The sequence below is a fragment of the Phacochoerus africanus genome, chromosome 13 (assembly GCF_016906955.1).
Source record: "Phacochoerus africanus isolate WHEZ1 chromosome 13, ROS_Pafr_v1, whole genome shotgun sequence".
In the NCBI taxonomy this organism is placed as follows: domain Eukaryota; kingdom Metazoa; phylum Chordata; class Mammalia; order Artiodactyla; family Suidae; genus Phacochoerus; species Phacochoerus africanus.
In genome coordinates, this window is record NC_062556.1 from 4,055,598 (window position 1) to 4,073,263 (window position 17,666).

General features: G+C 47.8%; 1 protein-coding gene and 1 long non-coding RNA gene across 6 annotated transcripts in view; both read left to right on the forward strand.

Moving 5' to 3' along the window:
* The first annotated feature begins 1,676 nt into the window (after nt 1-1,676).
* LOC125113368 (uncharacterized) lies at nt 1,677-4,109 on the forward strand. Of its 2 annotated transcripts, none has more exons than XR_007131427.1 (2): nt 1,677-1,849; nt 3,576-4,109. It is a non-coding gene; the product is annotated as an uncharacterized LOC125113368 (long non-coding RNA). The 2 variants fall into 2 exon arrangements; XR_007131428.1 differs by lacking the exon at nt 1,677-1,849 and adding an exon at nt 1,861-2,617.
* A 7,029-nt stretch (nt 4,110-11,138) lies between these two features.
* Nucleotides 11,139-17,666, forward strand: part of CDK8 (cyclin dependent kinase 8) — a 106,754-nt gene continuing 100,226 nt past the window's right edge. The window contains exon 1 of one of the 4 annotated variants that reach the window (XM_047755628.1): nt 11,139-11,773. In XM_047755628.1, the coding sequence (XP_047611584.1) occupies nt 11,646-11,773 (128 nt within the window). In that variant the 5' untranslated portion in view covers nt 11,139-11,645. The remainder of the gene's footprint in view (nt 11,774-17,666) is intronic. The other 3 variants (XM_047755629.1, XM_047755631.1, XM_047755634.1) reach the window with 3 other exon arrangements.

A 17,666-nucleotide genomic window follows, 5' to 3' on the forward strand; every position in this document is an offset into this window, starting at 1 on the left:
CATCTTTGGTTATCAGTGTGATCTTGGGTGAATTCCTTTAATTTCTGCACACCTCAATTTACTAATCTGTAAAAGAAGACTCACCAATGGTCCCTACCCAATTCTGAGGATGAAATGAGTTAATGCTGTGCATGTCAAAAATACTCAATAGGGAGTTCCCATCGTGGCGCAGTGGTTAACGAATCCGACTAGGAACCAGGAGGTTGCAGGTTCGGTCCCTGCCCTTGCTCAGTGAGTTAACGATCCGGTGTTGCCGTGAGCTGTGGTGTAGTTGGCAGACACGGCTCGGATCCCGCGTTGCTGTGGCTCTGGCGTAGGCCGGTGGCTACAGCTCCGATTCAACCCCTAGCCTGGGAACCTCCATATGCCGCGGGAGCGGCCCAAGAAATAGCAACAACAACAACAATAACAACAACAAAAGACAAAAAAAAATACTCAATAAAAAAAGAAAATATGCAATCCATATTAGCTGCTATCACTGTTATCATATTATCATCATCTGTCTTAGGTTGGTTCGCCACCACCACTGCCAGCACCCCCCAAAAGCAGAACTTCATGCAAGGACTCCTGTGAAAATGATTTAGGCAGTGTTCCCAGGAAAAGAATGGGGGAGCAGAACTGGGAAGAAAGGAGCCTAAGTCAGGCTACAAGACCAACTCGGACCTAAATTCAGGGTGACGAGGAGACGGCACAGGTCACCCCAGTGAGGTCCCAATCAGAGGCCACGAGAGCCGGAGCGCTGGTGCTTGCGCCCAGTCATTAAGTTAAGGTGGGGGTCGCTTAATTCCCAGGTGTTTCAGTTTTGTATGTGAAGAGGGCTTCCCGGAGCCTAAAGGTGGTACCTGCCCAAGGAGAGAGAGGAAGGTGAAGCGATGCGGTCAGAGCAGAGCGCTGACGTGCCACCTGCTACATCACCATCACCTCACCATCCCTCTCCCGTAAAACACAGCCTGTCCATTGGGCACAGCCAGTGCATTACCCTAGCTGTTCTGGTACAAGGGATCTGGGCTACAGCTGGGCACTGGGCTTTTCAACACTCCCCAACCTTGCAGGAGAGGCACTGGGTTAGGTTCTGGGGAGAAAAAGAGCTATAAGCCACGGGCCCTGTCCTTCCATACCTTTGAATCCCATTGAAGAGACAGGATAAACGCACAAAACGAAGTGTATGCTTAGTGTCTAACAAATGTTGGGTTTTTGGTGTTTGTTTGTTTTTTTGTCTTTTTGCCTTTTCTAGGGCCGCTCCCTCGGCATTTGGAGGTTCCCAGGCTAGGGGTCTAATCAGAGCTGTAGCCACAGCCCCACACCACAGCCACAGCCCCACGGGATCTGAGCCAGATCTGTGACCCACACCACAGCTCACGGCAACGCCAGATCCTTAACCCACTGAGCGAGGCCAGGGATCGAACCCTCAACCTCATGGTTCCTGGTCGGATGCGTTAACCACTGAGCCACGACGGGAACTCCGAGTGTTGGTTTCTTTTAATGATTTTTATTTTTTCCATTAGAGTTGGTTTACAGTGTTCTGTCCTTTTCAGTGTAAATGGGGTATAACTATGGGAGTGTTTGGCCCTGGGAGATAAGGAGAGACCCCAGCAGCACCTGCGCTGGCTCTCCAAGAGGGGCAGGGTTTCAATTAGTAAAAGAGAGAAGGGGGGTGTGGCTGGGGAAGGAGTGGCGTGTTGGCTGTTTTCGGGAGAGTCAATAAACTTGTCCTAACACAGCCATTCTCAACCTTGACCGCTCGTTAGGATCGCCAGGGAGCGAAAACTCCCAGTGCCCAGCCGTGGCCCAGATCAATGATATCACATGGGCTAGGGTAATTCACCAGCTATTTCCAATGGACACCCAGGTGAGAACCCCTGTTTTATTGGGTGAGGGGGGAAGAAGTGAGGAGAAGCTGATTGGAGCGTTACTAGGGATACTGGCGAGCTCAGATTGTAGGGAACTTAGCTTTGTGGAAACCGAGTTCTAACGTTTCTGTTGCCAGCTGCCTTAAAGTAGTCTCACAAGTCAGGCTAAAGTAAACACAGAGCTTGGACTTAGCTGAAGGAGTCTGAACTTCATGCTGTAGGCAATGAAAGGTCATGTAGGGTCCTTGAAGATTTCTGAGCAGAGTAATGATGTAAATAAAACAGCATTTTAAAGTTTAAACAGGATGTAGGTTGCAGAGCCAGGAGGACAATATCTGATGGAAATTGACCTTGGCTGGTGGGGGGAAGGGCTACTAAGGGAGAAAAAAGTTCCAAGGTTGTGGGCATGGAGTTGCATGGAAACGAATAGCCTCAGGTATCAAGTGTCAGGTGGTTGCAGAGGTGACCTGACCGTGTTTATGTTCCATGGAAAGAGAGCTCTGTGGCTCACAGGCAATCCATGGTAGTACAGGAACCAGCCAGAAAAGACTTGGCTTTTCTGGTGACTCGGTCTTAATCACAAGGCCCAGCTTGCGGGAAGGTGAAACCTACTGGAATGAGAAGGCAGAGTTCAAAATTAAACCTTGGAAAACTGATCACGAAACCAAACTGGGCTCCTGTAGGTGACTTGCTTGCTGTACTGCTGCTGTGTGGTCAAGTATATTTTGAACAGAAAATTAAAGTAATATGCTTCTTCAAGCAAAAAGGTAAGATTACAGAGGAAAACGGGACAAGATCATAGGACCGAATGTCATTTAAAGGGGTGAATTTTCTGTAACACTTGCAGAACGTGGGAGCGGAATTCATCACCAACCAATGGGGGAGATTTTCAGCTGGGGCTCTTCTCATCGCTGTATTGGGAATCCATTAGTTGAGAAAAGGAGAAATGGTGTTGCCATATTAGCTTTTCTGCTGTCTGTTTCACTTAGCATGTATTTGACGGACAGGTCTTGACCCCATACACAGATGTTAATGAAGCAAGGAACGAGGGTAGGTATTTATTTTTTAAGTTGTTTTGCGAAAAAGTTAAAAACTTCAACCTAGTATTTTAAGAGAGGAAATCCTGTCTTCATTTTCCTGCTTACCCAGCTTAAATGTCATGGTCTGTCACTGTAATTACCCTGCTGCCAACAAGCCTCACCTCCCGCCCCTCATCTTCTTTTGATCACACCCAGCGGGCAGGCCCTAACCCTGGATGAATCCAACATCTGTCTTTGGGCAGCTGAGTGCTGGTGGTGAAAATCTCACGACAGGGCAGATGGATATTGATGGAACGCAGGCTGCACCTGCAAACGGGCCCTTGACATTGGCTAGCAGTCCTGCGATGACCCGCCAGAAGGTATCTCTCTGATTCTGCCCAAAGGTTGTTTTCTTTCTTTCATTTTTTTTAGGGCCGCACCTGCAGCATATTGACATTCCCAGGCTAGGGGTTAAATCAGAGCTGCAGCGGCCGGTCTACCCCACAGCCAGATCTTTGACCTACACCACAGATCATAGCAACATGAGATCCTTAACTCATTGAGTGAGGCCAAGGATTGAACCCGCATCCTCATGGATACTAGTCCTGTGGAGTCCCAACAGGAACGCCCAGGTTTTCAACCTGCAGTCTTGTGAGATATGAACTCACGGTTTTCTCTTCTTCCACGCCTGTCTGCTCCTTCACAGCAGGTGAGCTTTTCGAGAGAAAACCAAAGCCATCTGAAAAGGAGCTGCTGCGACTTTGACCCAGTCTGCGGATTCACAGACATCCAGACCTGGATAGACCCCAGAGCATGGCCGTGATATTTTGCATTTCCCACCATTGAGAGGCAGCGTTGACTTGCCGAGACTTCAAAGTTGGGCTCATCCTGAGTCTTGATTTCGCCAACAGAAGGTGCTGGGAGTGAGGCTGAGTCAGTTCCAGAGCCCGGGCCTCCAGAGAGCTCACATTTTTACCTTGGCCCTTTGAGAGCTCCCCCATGCGATGGAAGGAAGCGTAGGGTTGACTGCTGAGTGGGGGAGCCCATATGGAGAGGACTGTGAAGGGCCAGCACCAGGGCCCCAGACATGTAAATGAGGTCATTTTAAACTATCTGATACCTTCCAGCCCCAGTCTAGCCTCTGCCTGCAGCCCAGATGAGACCAGCAGAAAGAACCAGCCACCTGAGCCCACCCGGCGTAAAGAAAGGGTGAGAAATAATAAATCGTTGTTTCACACCACCGAGTTTTGGGCTTGACTGTAGGACAGTCAGACCGGATTCTTGGCCTGTTTTCCTTCCCACCTGTTAACCACAGAGCGCAAGCCTCCTTCCTCTGCTCTGCTTCAGCCTCTCTTGCTAGTTTAGGTCTCATCGGAGCTGCAGTTGCCGGCCTACGCCAGAGCCATAGCAACACCGGATCTGAGCCACATCTGCAACCTACACCACAGCTCAACGCTGGATCCTTAACCCACTGAGCAAGGGCAGGGATCGAACCCGCAACCTCATGGTTCCTAGTCGGATTCGTTAACCACTGCGCCACGACGGGAACTCCTTTAGAACATTTTTAAAATTTATTTTTTATTTTTTATGGCTGCATTCACCTTTCATGGAAATTCCCAAGCTAGGTATTAATTCCAAGCTGGAGCTTCAGCAATGTCAGATCCTTTAACAGATTGCCCTGGGTGGAGGAATCAAACCTGCATCTCGGCAGTGACCTGAGCGGCTACAGTAGGATTCTTAACCCAGTGGACCACAGCAGAAATGTCTCCTTCCTCTTTTTACTCTCAGTCCAACTGATCAGCAAATCCCCTCTCTCTCTCTCTATCCTATAATCCATTCATAACGTAGCAGCTAAGATGTTCTTTTCAAAAGGACATCTGGTCACTCCCCTCCTTACAACCTTCCAATCACCCCAAGACCCAAGCCCCTTCGTGGGCTAAAAGGCTCTGTATAAACGTGTCCCTGCCTACCTCTTTGTCCCTGGCTCACACAGCCTCCCCTCACTCATGACTCTGCTATCACACAAGGCTTCTTTCTGCCCCTTGGCTCCCAGCTCAAGGCCTCTGCCCTTGCTGTCCCTCTGCTCCATCCACCTGGACCACTCTGCTGCATCATCGCTCAGGCAGCATCACTTCACACAGTCCTTGGCCATCCATCCCATTTTCTTTTTTTGATTATTTAGGGCTGCACCCTCTGCATATGGAGGTTCCCAGGCGAGGGGTCGAATCGGAGCTGTAGCCGCAGGCCTACGCCACAGCCACAGCAACGCGGGATCCGAGCCGCATCTGCGACCTACACCACGGCTCACAGCAATGCCGGATCCTCAACCCACTGAGCAAGGCCAGGGATTGAAACTTCATCCTCATGGATGCTAGTCAGATTCATTAACTACTAAGCTACCACGGGACTCCCTATCCATCCAGTCTAGGTAATCTCCTCCCAGACCCACTTTCAATCACATTATCCTGACTCAGCTGGTCCAGAGCCCTTAGGATTTTTAGAACTGGAATTGCGAAACCCAGTTAATCTCCTGTCATGCCGGGCATCTTAGATAAAATGCAGCAACTGTTCATGGTCATGTGTCCAGTTAGATGGAGGAAATGACTCTATAAGAACAAATGACGCTCACATGATGAATGGGAGAAAGTTATTTTTGAAAGGGTTTTTCAGTTCTGGATGTTTCTAGGGTCTTAATTAGCTTCTGGGGAGTCCTCAATGTGGCACAGTAGTTTAAGAATCTGGCATAGGTTACAGCTGCAGCTTGGATCTGATTCCTGGCCGGGGAACTTCCATATGCCTCAGGTGTGGCCAAGAAAGAAAAATAAATTAATAAATTAATTAAACTTTGGATGTTTATACAGTTAAGAAAAATTTGCGTCAGTATTTTCTTTGAAAAATTGTAAAAGACTAGAGAACTTGTTGATCTAACTTACTACTTCTTTTTCTTTTTTTGCCTTTTTGCCTTTTCTAGGGCTGCTCCTGTGGCATATGGAGATTCCCAGGCTAGGGGTCTAGCTGGAGCTGTAGCCGCCAGCCTACGCCAGAGCCACAGCAACGCAGGATCCGAGCCGCGTCTGTGACCTACACCACAGCTCAAGGCAACGCCGGGTCCTTAACCCACTGAGCAAGGCCAGGGATCAAACCGGCAACCTCATGGTTCCTAGTTGGATTGTTAACAACTGCGTCACAGCGGGAACTCCCTAACTTGCTACTTCTTGTGTCTCACACTATATTCAAATGTAGATGCTTTTTTCTTTTTAGGGCCACACCTGTGGCATATAGAAGTTCCTTGGGCTGGGGATTGAATCAGAGTCGCAGTTGCCAGCCTACCCCACAGCCACAGCAACACCAGATCCAAGCCGAATCTGTGACCTATGTCACAGCTTGTGGCAACGCTGCATCCTTAACCCATTGAGTGAGGCCAGGGATGGAACCCGTATCCTCATGGATCCTAGTTGGGTTCTTAACCTGCTGAGCCACAGTGGGAACTCTGGCAGATGCTTCACATGTGCTCAATGCTTATGTGATGAAGGTAATGGACATTCCATCTGCAGAATGGGAAGGCTGCGACTTTCCCTTTAAAGCACACTTTCAATTTGAATGAGAAAACTGAATTAAAAGTTGTAGAGACAGCAAGTGATCAACTCTGATAAGACCCAGTAGGAGTTCCCTGGTGGCTCAGTAGGTTAAGGATCCAGCATTGCCACTGCTGTGGTGTGGACTTTTATGCTATATATCACAAAGCACTAAATCCTTTTGCACACTGCAAAAAATATAGGTTCAGAGGCTGGACTGAGGCAAAAATGCCAAATGTTATAAAAGGACCGCCCCTCTTTTATTAATATCAAGGTCATTTCAATCTTTATAGAAATGATTCCAGTGAAACACATGCTAGGAGTTCCCATTGTAGAGCAGTGGAAACAAATCCAACTGGGAACCATGAGGTTGCAGGGTCGAACCCTGGCCTTGCTCAGTGGGTTAAGGATCCAGCTTTGTTGTGAGCTGTGGTGCAGGCCAGCAGCTACAGCTCGGATGAGACCCCTAGCCTGGGAACCTCCATATGCTGTAGGTGCAGCCCTAAAAAAACAAAAAACAAAAAAGAAAAGAAAGGAAGGAAGGAACATTTTAATTGTACATAATTGTGCAAACTATGTCCTGGGCGCTGTAGGGAGGGAGACACAGAGATAAATCAGAGACTTATTAAGGTGTTTATTAGCAAAGAAAAGATTTTTTTAAAGTGTATAAAGTAAATGACTAGAAAACAATGTAGCTGTGATATTTCTACCTTGAGTTACAAACAAAGCGCAATGGTTCCAGGGAGGGGGTTGGAGTTCATGGTAGAGAAAGGTCATATTCAGTTGCAAGAAGCAGGAGAGGCTGCGTGATTAAGTCGGGCATTTGAACTGTACCTTGAAGCAGGGGCAGGACCGCAAAGGTCGGGCGATGGTATGAGGAAGCATCCAGCCTTTGAGAATGGGACAGACAAAGGCATATTTGCATGAGGATGGACGACAATGGGCAGCTAATGAAGGCCTGAACGCCTAGGGCTGGCAGGAAAACAAGAGCACGTCTGTCTACTGGCAGCGTTCTTTGCAGGAATTGGGAGATTCAGGCCGCAGCATGGTATGTTTGGTTTCAGAAATTCTGTTTGAGATGACAGCACAGTATCCCCTTAGGCTGCACAGGAGGCAGCTGAAATATGGGGCTGGGGTTTGCGAGGCATGTTTAGACTGGAGATGGTAAATTTAGAAGGTACAGAGCCACACTTTAAGAAAAGAAGCATGAGCGTCCTTTGCTCATTGTTTGGAATGTGTCAGTGGAGCAAAGTCATCGTGGAGCAAAGGGACCTGCGACATCGGGAGGACCGGGGTTGAAAATCAAACGGAAACGGCAGCTCTTACGTCCCTGATACGTTCAGTTCGTGCAAATAACAGCTGAGCCTGGACCTGATGCTTTGATCTAGAGGAAACCCTTTCTAAAACCAGGTCCCCTTCCTTAAGTTTTTGGAATCAAGCATGCGCCACAGGGGCTTCCCGGCTCACTGCTGTGGCTCCGCAGGCTACTTCTTATTTTCCACAGTTGAGTGTCTGGCTGCTGCCCTTTTCTCTCCTCCAAGCCTGGACCGAAGCTCCACAGGTAAGACCCAGCTGAAATCCTGGGGCTAACAGAGGGGAATAAACACACCTTAAAGAAAAACCTAAAGCTGGATATTAGATATTACCGCTCCTGACACATTAGCGAAGCTCCCTGTAAGGGTCCCCACTGGCTCTCTCTTCCTTCGCTCCCCTTCCTGATGTTTCTTTAAGGGGCCAGCCTACCTCACACCACCAGAGGTCCCCAACCTGGAGTCCAGATCCCTAACTCACACCATAGCTTCAGAGAGAGAAGCAAGTCCTTCTCTTCCCCAGTCCGAGGCTGGCTTCCTTTCCTGCTCCAGTATTACAGTAAGAACACTGTTAGTTAGCAGGACTATAGAAATCCCTTCACTAGGTATATCAAAACATTATGTTGTGTTTCTTAAAACTATACAATGTTTATTTAAAAAAAACATTTTTTTTTTTTTTAAATGGGAAGTCTTATCTTCATCCACAGGGTGGATGGAGTCAAAACAGTAGTCAAAAGTACATTTGAAGTCTGGGACCTTCAAGCTTCAGGAATATCCTACGCAGGGGGTGGGGGTAGGGTGGGGTAGGCTCAGTCCCAGGCTTCTTGGCTTCTTTACAACCTTTCCTCTAGGGGCGGTGGTTTGGTTTCCCAAGATCTATGAGTAAATACTTGGACGAAAGGACACATGCCTCAACAAATACAAAATATGGAGTTTCTAGAGTTCCTGTTGAAGCTCAGTGGGTTAAGAACCTGACATAATATCCCTGAGGAGGCAGGTTCCATCCCTCGCTCAGCGGGTTAAAGGATCCAGTGTTGCTATGGCTTGGGGTGCAGCTGTGGCTGGGATTCAATCCTGTGGCCCAGGAACTTCCATACACCATGAATTCGGCCATAAAATTTGACAAACAGGAGTTCCCATCGTAGCGCAGTGGTTAATGAATCCGACTAGGAACCATGAGGTTGTGGGTTCGGTCCCTGCCCTTGCTCAGTGGGTTAAGGATCCGGCATTGCCGGAGCTGTGGTGTAGGTTGCAGACAAGGCTTGGATCCCGCGTTGCTGTGGCTCTGGCGTAGGCCGGTGGCTACAGCTCCGATTCGACCCCTAGCCTGGGATTCTCCATATGCCGCGGGAGTGGCCCAAGAAATAGCAAAAAGACAAAAAAAAACAAAAAAAATTGACAGACAATCAAATAACAAGCAGGAGCTCCTGTTGTGGCTCAGGAGGTTATGAACCTGACTAGTAGCCATGGGGATGTGGGTTCAATCCCTGGGTTCCCTCAGTGGGTTAAGGATCTAGTGTTGCCATAAGTTGTGGTGTAGGTGGCAGATGTGGCTCAGATCCCAAGTTGGCTGTGGTGTAGGCTGGCAACTGCAGCTCTGATTTGACCCCTAGCATGGGAACCTCCGTATGCTGGGGGTATGGCTCTAAGAAGACAAAAAAAAAAAAAAAAAGATTCAATCCTAGACCCACCTAATCAGTCAGTGTACTCAAACACTAAATAATGATATACTGGGTAAAAACAATTTCATTAATGTTCGATACGTAAGTTTGTTTAAACCAGTGGTGAAGTCACTATTTTCTCCAAGTAAATCTGTATAAAAGAGGAGTCCTTCTGAGGATTTTTCATAACATTGTATCATGGTCAACATTTGTACATAGATTTTTTTTTTGTCTTTTTGCCTTTTCTAGGGCCGCTCCCGAAGCATATGCAGCCTCCCAGGCTAGGCGTCCAATCGGAGCTGTAGCCACTGGCCTCCACTACAGCCACAGCAACTCGGACCCGAGCAGAGTCTGCGACCTACACCGCAGCTCACGGCAACTTTGGATCCTTAACCCACTAAGCAAGGGCAGGGATCGAACCTGCAACCTCATGGTTCCTAGTCAGATTCGTTAACCAAAGCGCCACGTCGGGAACTCCTGTAGGTAGAGATTTTTAACGTCAACATTCTTACCCATTAATTCAACAAATGTTTGCTATGAACCACAATCAAGGCATGATACCAAGTGTTATGGAAGACACAAATATGAATTCCTATAGGAGTTTATACTCTAGCAAGAGAGGAAATAGAAGGCAAAAGAGAATTTGATGACCACCATGGGAAAGGCATAAAAATGTGTTATGGGGGTTAAAAGTGGGAGAGATGATATGTCCTTTGGGGGGTGGAGAGCTCTGGTGGAAACTGTAGCAACTGGGAACAGTAAAATGGATAAAAATATAAAACGAAAAAACAGACGTCTAAATCGGAGAGAGAAAATGAGAGATGATTATCAAGCCATCAGGACTCCTTCAGCCACAACTTTCCTACCTTAAACTTATTGACAAACGGTTTCCATGGATTTAGACCCACTGCTGTAATCTGGCTAAAAACCGCTGTTCTTGTAGGCAGTGGTGCAGAAGGCTGTCCTCAAAATAATGTCACCTCTGAAAGGATGGGACGCATTTGGACGGTCATCTGTCACCAGAGCGACACTCTTTGGGAGCGGCGTGGCCACTCCTTCTTGACTCACTTTTACTGCTGTCTGCAATGTGTGTCAGCACGTCGCTCATTGTGCAGCCCATAGGAGACTGGGAACGACGAGCACACATTTAAGTGACAGCCGGTGAGCTGTTGACCAGTACCCAAGAGTTTTTTCGATAATGATAATGCCCTTTAAACTCTAGAGTTCGGAAGTGGGATACAGCGTGATTCTAATACAGACTAGCCTTCCTCACACTGGAATTTCCTTGGTTAACTCCCCACCCCCCAAATCAGACTCTGGCTCAGAGTCTGATTTTTCCGTCGCTGTAAAAAAATTTTTTTCTCCCCAAGTGGCTGCAATGACTCCCCTCCCTTGGACTACTAATCCCATCATGCAACGCTCCGACATCGCCACTGGGGGGGGGTGGAGCCGCAGGAGCGGCGGCCACGGCGGCGGCCGGTGCATTCTGGGCCCTGTAGTCTGGCGCTCCGGCCACCGCCGGGACGGCCCACGTTGTGCGTGGGGCAGCAGCTCCGGGCAGCGGTTACCGCGCCTGGGCCGCGCGGCCCCCGGGGAGCGGTCTCCGGCTGGGGCTGCGGGCCGGCCGGCGCGGGGCGCGCTGCGCGGGGCGCCGAGCCGCCCGAGGCTTCGCGACGTTTTTGCGACAGCGCGGCCGTGTTCCGCGAGTCCCCTCCCTCCGCTCGCTGAGGAGGTACCGGCTGTTGTGCGGCGCTGCCTTTCTGTTTGAGTGTATGGGAGAGCGAGCGGGCTAGTGAGTGAGTGCGAGCGTGTGTGAGCGCGGCGAGGCGCGAGCGCGAGCGCCAGAGGGGAGCCCGCCGCGCCGCCCCGCCGCTCCCCGCCGCGGGGGCAGAGCGCGCGGCCGGAGCCAGGGGCCGGCGCCCCGGGAGCCCGCGGGGACAAGGGCAGCGACAGCGCTCCCCACCCCCAGCCTCGTCGCTCGCTCTCTGCGCCGGGGACCTCGCCGTCCCCCCCCCCCCCCCCGGCCTGCCCCTGCCCGCCGCCCCCCTGGATGTCCCCGGCGCCCTCGCGGGGCCGCCTCCTGCTCCTGCCGCCGCGGTCGGGCCGGCGCTGCGGCCGCCGGGCGTAGCGCGGGCGGGTTCCCGGGGGCCGCGGCTGCCGGAGCTTCGCCGGTCCCCACCCCTGCCCCCCGGCGCCCCGGCCCCGCTCCCCGGCCTCGCAGGCTGTGACAATGGACTATGACTTTAAAGTGAAGCTGAGCAGCGAGCGGGAGCGGGTCGAGGACCTGTTTGAATACGAGGGCTGCAAAGTTGGCCGAGGCACTTACGGGCACGTCTACAAAGCCAAGAGGAAGGATGGGTGAGTGTCCGCGTCGCGCCGGCGGCGGCGCCGGGGCAGGTGGTCAGCCTCCTGCCGGCCGGGCTCGGGGAGGAAGTGGACCGCGGGGGACGCTGCGCGCTGCTGCCCTGGGCTCTCCTGGCGCGGCTCCTCGGGGAGAGCAGCGTCTACTCCCCGGGCCGTGTACTTTGCAGGGCTTTCGGCCCGGGATTTCTTTACATTTTGCTCGGATGTGTCAGTTTAAATGATCTTTAGGGGGCTCGGTCTATCATGGTAACCTTCCGGGGCTTTGCTCCTCCGCCTCGGGAGTGACATCCAGCCGTCTGGATGGGAAGCTGGGATCCTCTCCCCCACCAGCTTGTGATTGATTTACGATCTCATTTGGATTTTATTGGGGTGGGGGAAGAGAAGGCGAAGCAGCAAGTCAGTGTGGTTTCTCCAGAGTTCCTCCTCCTGATCACCTGCCCCAGAAATGTGGCCGTTGCGATTTAGATACCGTGAGCTGCGAGTTTTACGTAGAACAATGGGGGTTTGGTGCCGGGTGGGTGGTGGGGAAAAAGGCGAGTGATAAGGAGGGGTATCTCGTTCAGGCCGTACCCCCCCCCTCCCAGTTGAGCAGTTGGCAGTGAACTTTCTCTTTGCTTTAAATATTCTTCCCTAGAAATAACTTAAGTCTATGACTGGTAATGCTCCCAATTTAGTTTCCTAAACAGGCAAGTGAAATGTTCATTTTTCCTTTGTCAGTCGATGGATGTCTTGTAATATTGACAAAAGAGAAGGCATTTCTTAGTTGAGAAAATATATTTTTTAAACTCCTTGTTTTTCTCTTGTAAAAACAGATGTTGTCTTTATTGCCTTGGACATTATAGAAAATTGCTGGAAAGATAATGTCCAAGCTTATTACATGATCTTTAGATTTTATTATAAACAAAGTGAGTTTATTTGAGCTTCACTGGTGTTTTGATTAGCTGCTGTTCAACGTTTAAAAGAATTCCTTTCCCCCCAAATTAGATAGGAAGGTGTGTTCAGAACTATATTAGCGCTAAAAAAATGACACTATTCCTAAAGCTGAAGTTACCTGAGTTGAGAGGGAGGCCATATTTATAAATACTTGGTATCCTGAATATGGGAAAAGGAAGTATATATTTATTCAACTTTTTTCTTAGATTTCCTGAGATATCTTTCTAAAATAACTTAGAATGGACTCTAACAGGAAGAAGACAGTAGTTCTCATTTATTTGGAGTGTGCAGGTCAGGGCTTCAGTGCAGCAGGAAAGCAGTACTGGTATCTGCCAAAGGTAGGGATTGGAAAACTTGATACTTGGGGTGCCTCGTGTGTTTAAAAGTACTTTTTAGCAGAAGGATAGTCTGGTGACATTTGAGAAATCAGTGTCTGGAGATACTGTTGACTGTGTAGTTTAATTATATTTCTCATTGAAATATTACTCTCTAGTAGCATACCTGTTTTAAAAATTATCCTTATTAACTTCTCATACAAGATTTTTCAGAAGTCTTAAGGCATCTCCCTGTCCCCCCCAATATTATGTAATTTGGGACGTATAAAATCCGTGATCCCATGAGCTTAGACATTGTAGTATATTTGACCCATCTGTCATCTGTATTGTGAAATTCTGGTGACTTTAAATTTTTTTGATCTGAGAAAAGCTAGTTCTGTTTTCATAAATGACCAGTTTAAGCTAATAAGACATGTAAATTATATTGACTTTGATTTTATATTAAAAAACTATAATATTGTTTACTGGCAAGAGGTACTTTTGACCACATTTTATATCTCATGGTCAAGTTTTAATGTAGGCCGAGAATAATTTTAGAATTATACAATTTTAAAACAGCTGGATGTATAGTATATGAACATTTCTTAGTCATTCATGATAGGCAAAAAATAGCACTGCATTTTGGAAAAATTAACTTTTTGTTTATAATTCTTTGGGCTTGTTTTCCAGCAGCCTTTAATGATTTTGTTTATAGGAAGAACTTCTTTTTTTTTTAATGGATCAAATGTCAAGAGAGTTTTAAAATTACTTAAAATGGTGTTTGTGTTCCAGAGGGAATATTTTTTGGTTTGGCTTCTTATAACCTCACTCTGGTAAAATGCAGCATTGTATTTATGAGGTTCTTTTGATCTTATGTCAGTGAAATGTAATTTAATGCATTTTAGTCCTGGTAAAATAAAATTTGTGGCTGTTTAATCTTTTACAAAAAGATGATGATTAAATAATTTGTTTCAAGTATTGATTTACTTTCAAATGAAATCATATGTTCCGCAACTGAAATTTCAGAGAGCTCTAGGAACCCAGACAGTAACACCTTCAAAAAGACTGAGATTTACAGTAAAATGAAGTAAATTTTGTTTAGAGGTGTTTGGCTGTTAGAATGAATGTATATAAACGTATTCCTTCACTTGTCCAGCGAGCATCATGGGCATGAGTAATTAGTAAAGGAATTTAGACCAGAGCAGTTGGCTTCTTCAACTGCGGTTTTGGGAAGAAATAAAACAGCTCGAAAGGTCATTCCTTTGATATTAAGAATTCGAAATGCCCTACTGCTGTCCTCTGCTTTTGATAAACCTGGCGTTTTAAGGAATGTGGGGGAGGGACATTATTTGAGGCATAGTTATGTACGTGGAAAAGGGGCCTTTTATGACTGTGTTCATTTCAGATTCTAATAGAGTTAAAACATAAATGCACAATAAATCTTGGGAATAATTTGCTCTCCCTGTCGCCAACACTGAGGTAGAGAGTGTCCTTTGTGTCTGAACAGTGAAAGGTACTGAGTGGTCAGCAAGGGGACTCGTTTTCTTTCTTTCTTTCTTTTTTTTTTTTTTTTTGTCTTTTTGCTATTTCTTTGGGCCGCTCCCTCGGCATATGGAGGTTCCCAGGCTAGGGGTCCAATTGGAGCTGTAGCCACCGGCCTACGCCAGAGCCACAGCAACGCCGGATCCGAGCCGCGTCTGCAACCTACACCACAGCTCACGGCAACGCTGGATCGTTAACCCACTGAGCAAGGGCAGGGACCGAACCCGCAACCTCATGGTTCCTAGTCGGATTCGTTAATCACTGCGCCACGACGGGAACTCCTCGTTTTCTTTCTGAGTCAATTGCACTTCTTCTTTGCTGAATTTGGGCAACCAGACTCATCTTGGTTGAAGGCATGAAAACGTGTGAGAAAAAGAAAATAATTTGTGTCTGTAAATTCCGAATTCTTCTTATTGGCACTGCGCGTTGTAGAATTTAAAAATTAATTTGGGGTAAGAATGTGATCTCTGCAAAAGAAAAGCAGAAAGTTTTGTTGATGAGGGTTCTTCGTCTGCTGTACTCTCTGTTCCAAAGAACAGATGCTGTGTAATCGGGATTATGTGTGTGTGAGAAAAAAAGAGGGAGAAATATCCAGAAAACTTCCCTTGCGGCACTTCTGTAGGCAGCCCAGAGGTGAGTAGGCAGAGGTAATGATAATACCAGCTCAGACACTGAGTGAGGATTGGGTCCCGGGCAGAGCCCCTTCCAGTCGTCTCGGATCCTCACGTGTACCTACCAGTCAGTTGGGTTTTTCCAGTTTTCCAGTTGAGGAAACCGAGGTTTAAAAAGCTTGAGCAGATGTGTCCGAGGTTACGTGACTCATTAAATGTCAGAGCTGGAATGGGGGGATTACAAGCAGGTTGCCCATTGCCCTATCACCCTCACGCTTCATATTAAAGTAAATATAAATGTCGACACAGGGATTTGGTGTTTTAGTGGGGCACGCAGACAACACGAGTGCCTCATCACAGGGCCAGCCTTTTCGGTTCACAGATACCTTTTTAGTATGTTTCTGAACAGCCCTCGCTTTTTCTAGAGCTGTAAAAGTATGTAAACATGTGGGTGTGTCTGTATACATAACGCGTGTGTGTGTGTGTGTGTGTGTGTGTGTGTGTGTGTGTGTGTGTGTGTAGGACCAAACTCTAACAAGACGTGTTACCGGAGGAAAACGCTTCATGTTGTGGCAGGAGCTCTAAGCTGGGCAGGCTGGAGGCCTGACTGAGTTCAGACTCTGCCTCTGACCATCAGTGTGACCTTGGACAAGTCCTGGCCCTTGTAGACCTTGGTGTCTTTATTTCTGAGATTGTGGGTTGCAGTTGATAAATTTTAGGGCCTCTCCTAGTATTGTAATTTGAGGAAGTAAAAATTAGGAATATAAAATGTAAGATTTGCAAGATGAGGCAAACAACCACTAAAACAAAGACTTGCTCCCGCCTTCCTTAGGTGGGTTCTAATCACTGCCAGAAACACTCAGGCAACTTCCAGAGGCTTGGCAGCACCCTTGCCTACCCTGTCTTAGACGCTGTAGCAGTCCCTCCTATTTATTCTCAAGGCGTGCGGTCCGTGTGGCTGCTAGCACAGGGGACTCTTGTGATTCAGAGTGCTTTGGGGCTTTCATTCCTTAGCTGTGGTCAGAACTTCGTTGGAACCCTTTATTTCCCTGAAGGGTTCTCGTAGTTTTCCTTCTAAATATTGCTGAACCCTGTGTCTAGATTCAGTTTGAGGTAAACACTTCTTCAGATGTCAGAAATGCCAAATAGAATATGTAATAATCCTCATCACTGGGGATTTTGTGTGCCCAGTCAGGGGTGCTCCTTCTAACATTTAAAAAAAAAAAAAGTGATGCAGAGGGGCAAGCAGAATATTTACTGTGCATGTGAATTTATCTGCCTTGGCTGTTCAGTGTATTCAGAGTCACTGGTTCAGTTACTTTGAGGTTTCCTGCTTAGGCCCCATTTTCTAAGTAGCAAGACTGGCAAATGAATTCATTTTGGATTTGTGCATTTGCTTATTTTTCTGTTCCCTCCAACATTGGAAGAAATCCATCCCCTCATTCGGATGTTCCCTGGCCCCTTCTCTCTGCCAAGCACTGTCCAAGGTATTGAGAATGCAAAGATGAGTCAAGTACTCCGTTGTTGGAGAAGATACCGACTGGGAAGCAGTCGTGCCAATAACTCTTATCAGTCTAATAGGCACCGCGACAGTTAACACACAGTGCCTTTGGAACACAGGCTGGAAGCGCCCAGTTGCTTAGGGTTCTCAGGAAAGGCCTCTCATAGATGGCAGCACTTCTTTGACACTTGGAGGACAGGGAAGACCTCATCTGAAAGGGAGTTTCAAGAGGAATAGGACAGAGGGGTGCTTTTTATTTGTGCTCTTACAGACCCCAGCATGTTTGGCGTGTTGAATTATTTCCTCCCATATACCCACTGGCTGTGGTGGGGTCTCTGCTCTTCAACAGTGAGGACAGGTTTAGCAGAGCACCCTAAATGTCTCTGTGGCAGTTTCCTCTCGTAAGAACATTGGTGGCAGTTCCCTGGTGGCCTAGTGGTTAAGGGATTCGGCCTTGTCATTGCTCTTGCTTGGGTGTGGTCCCTGACCTGGGAACTTCCGTGGGCTGGGGGTGTGGCCAACAACAAACAAACAAAACAAGAGCCTTGGAGAAGGAGGCTGCAGGCAGCCTCTGCTTTAGGCACAGCTCTGGTGTGCACCTGCCACGGCAGCGCTGCACTTTGATTATGGCTCTGGAGAGCAGATGCTTCTCCATTGGCCTCACCTCCTTGAGGAACAGGGAGCCAGAATTTTCAGAGCTGCTGAGATGCATGGTGTGATGTGTGAAGAGATGGGAGGGAGGTGGCTGCCGGCGTTCGAGATTTCAGCTGGGAAAATAGAAGTAGTGAGTGATTAGAAATTATGATAGGTCATTTGCAATCTTACCTGCTTTTTCAAAAATTATTTCTCTTGGCAGTTGCGTTCAGTGTTATGATTTACAAACATTTGAAATGTGTTCCATATATAAGTTGGGATATATGTGCCAAATCACGGTTGATAAATATATTTTCTTTCCTGTGGCTGGTCTTTCTTCTAGTGCCTTATAT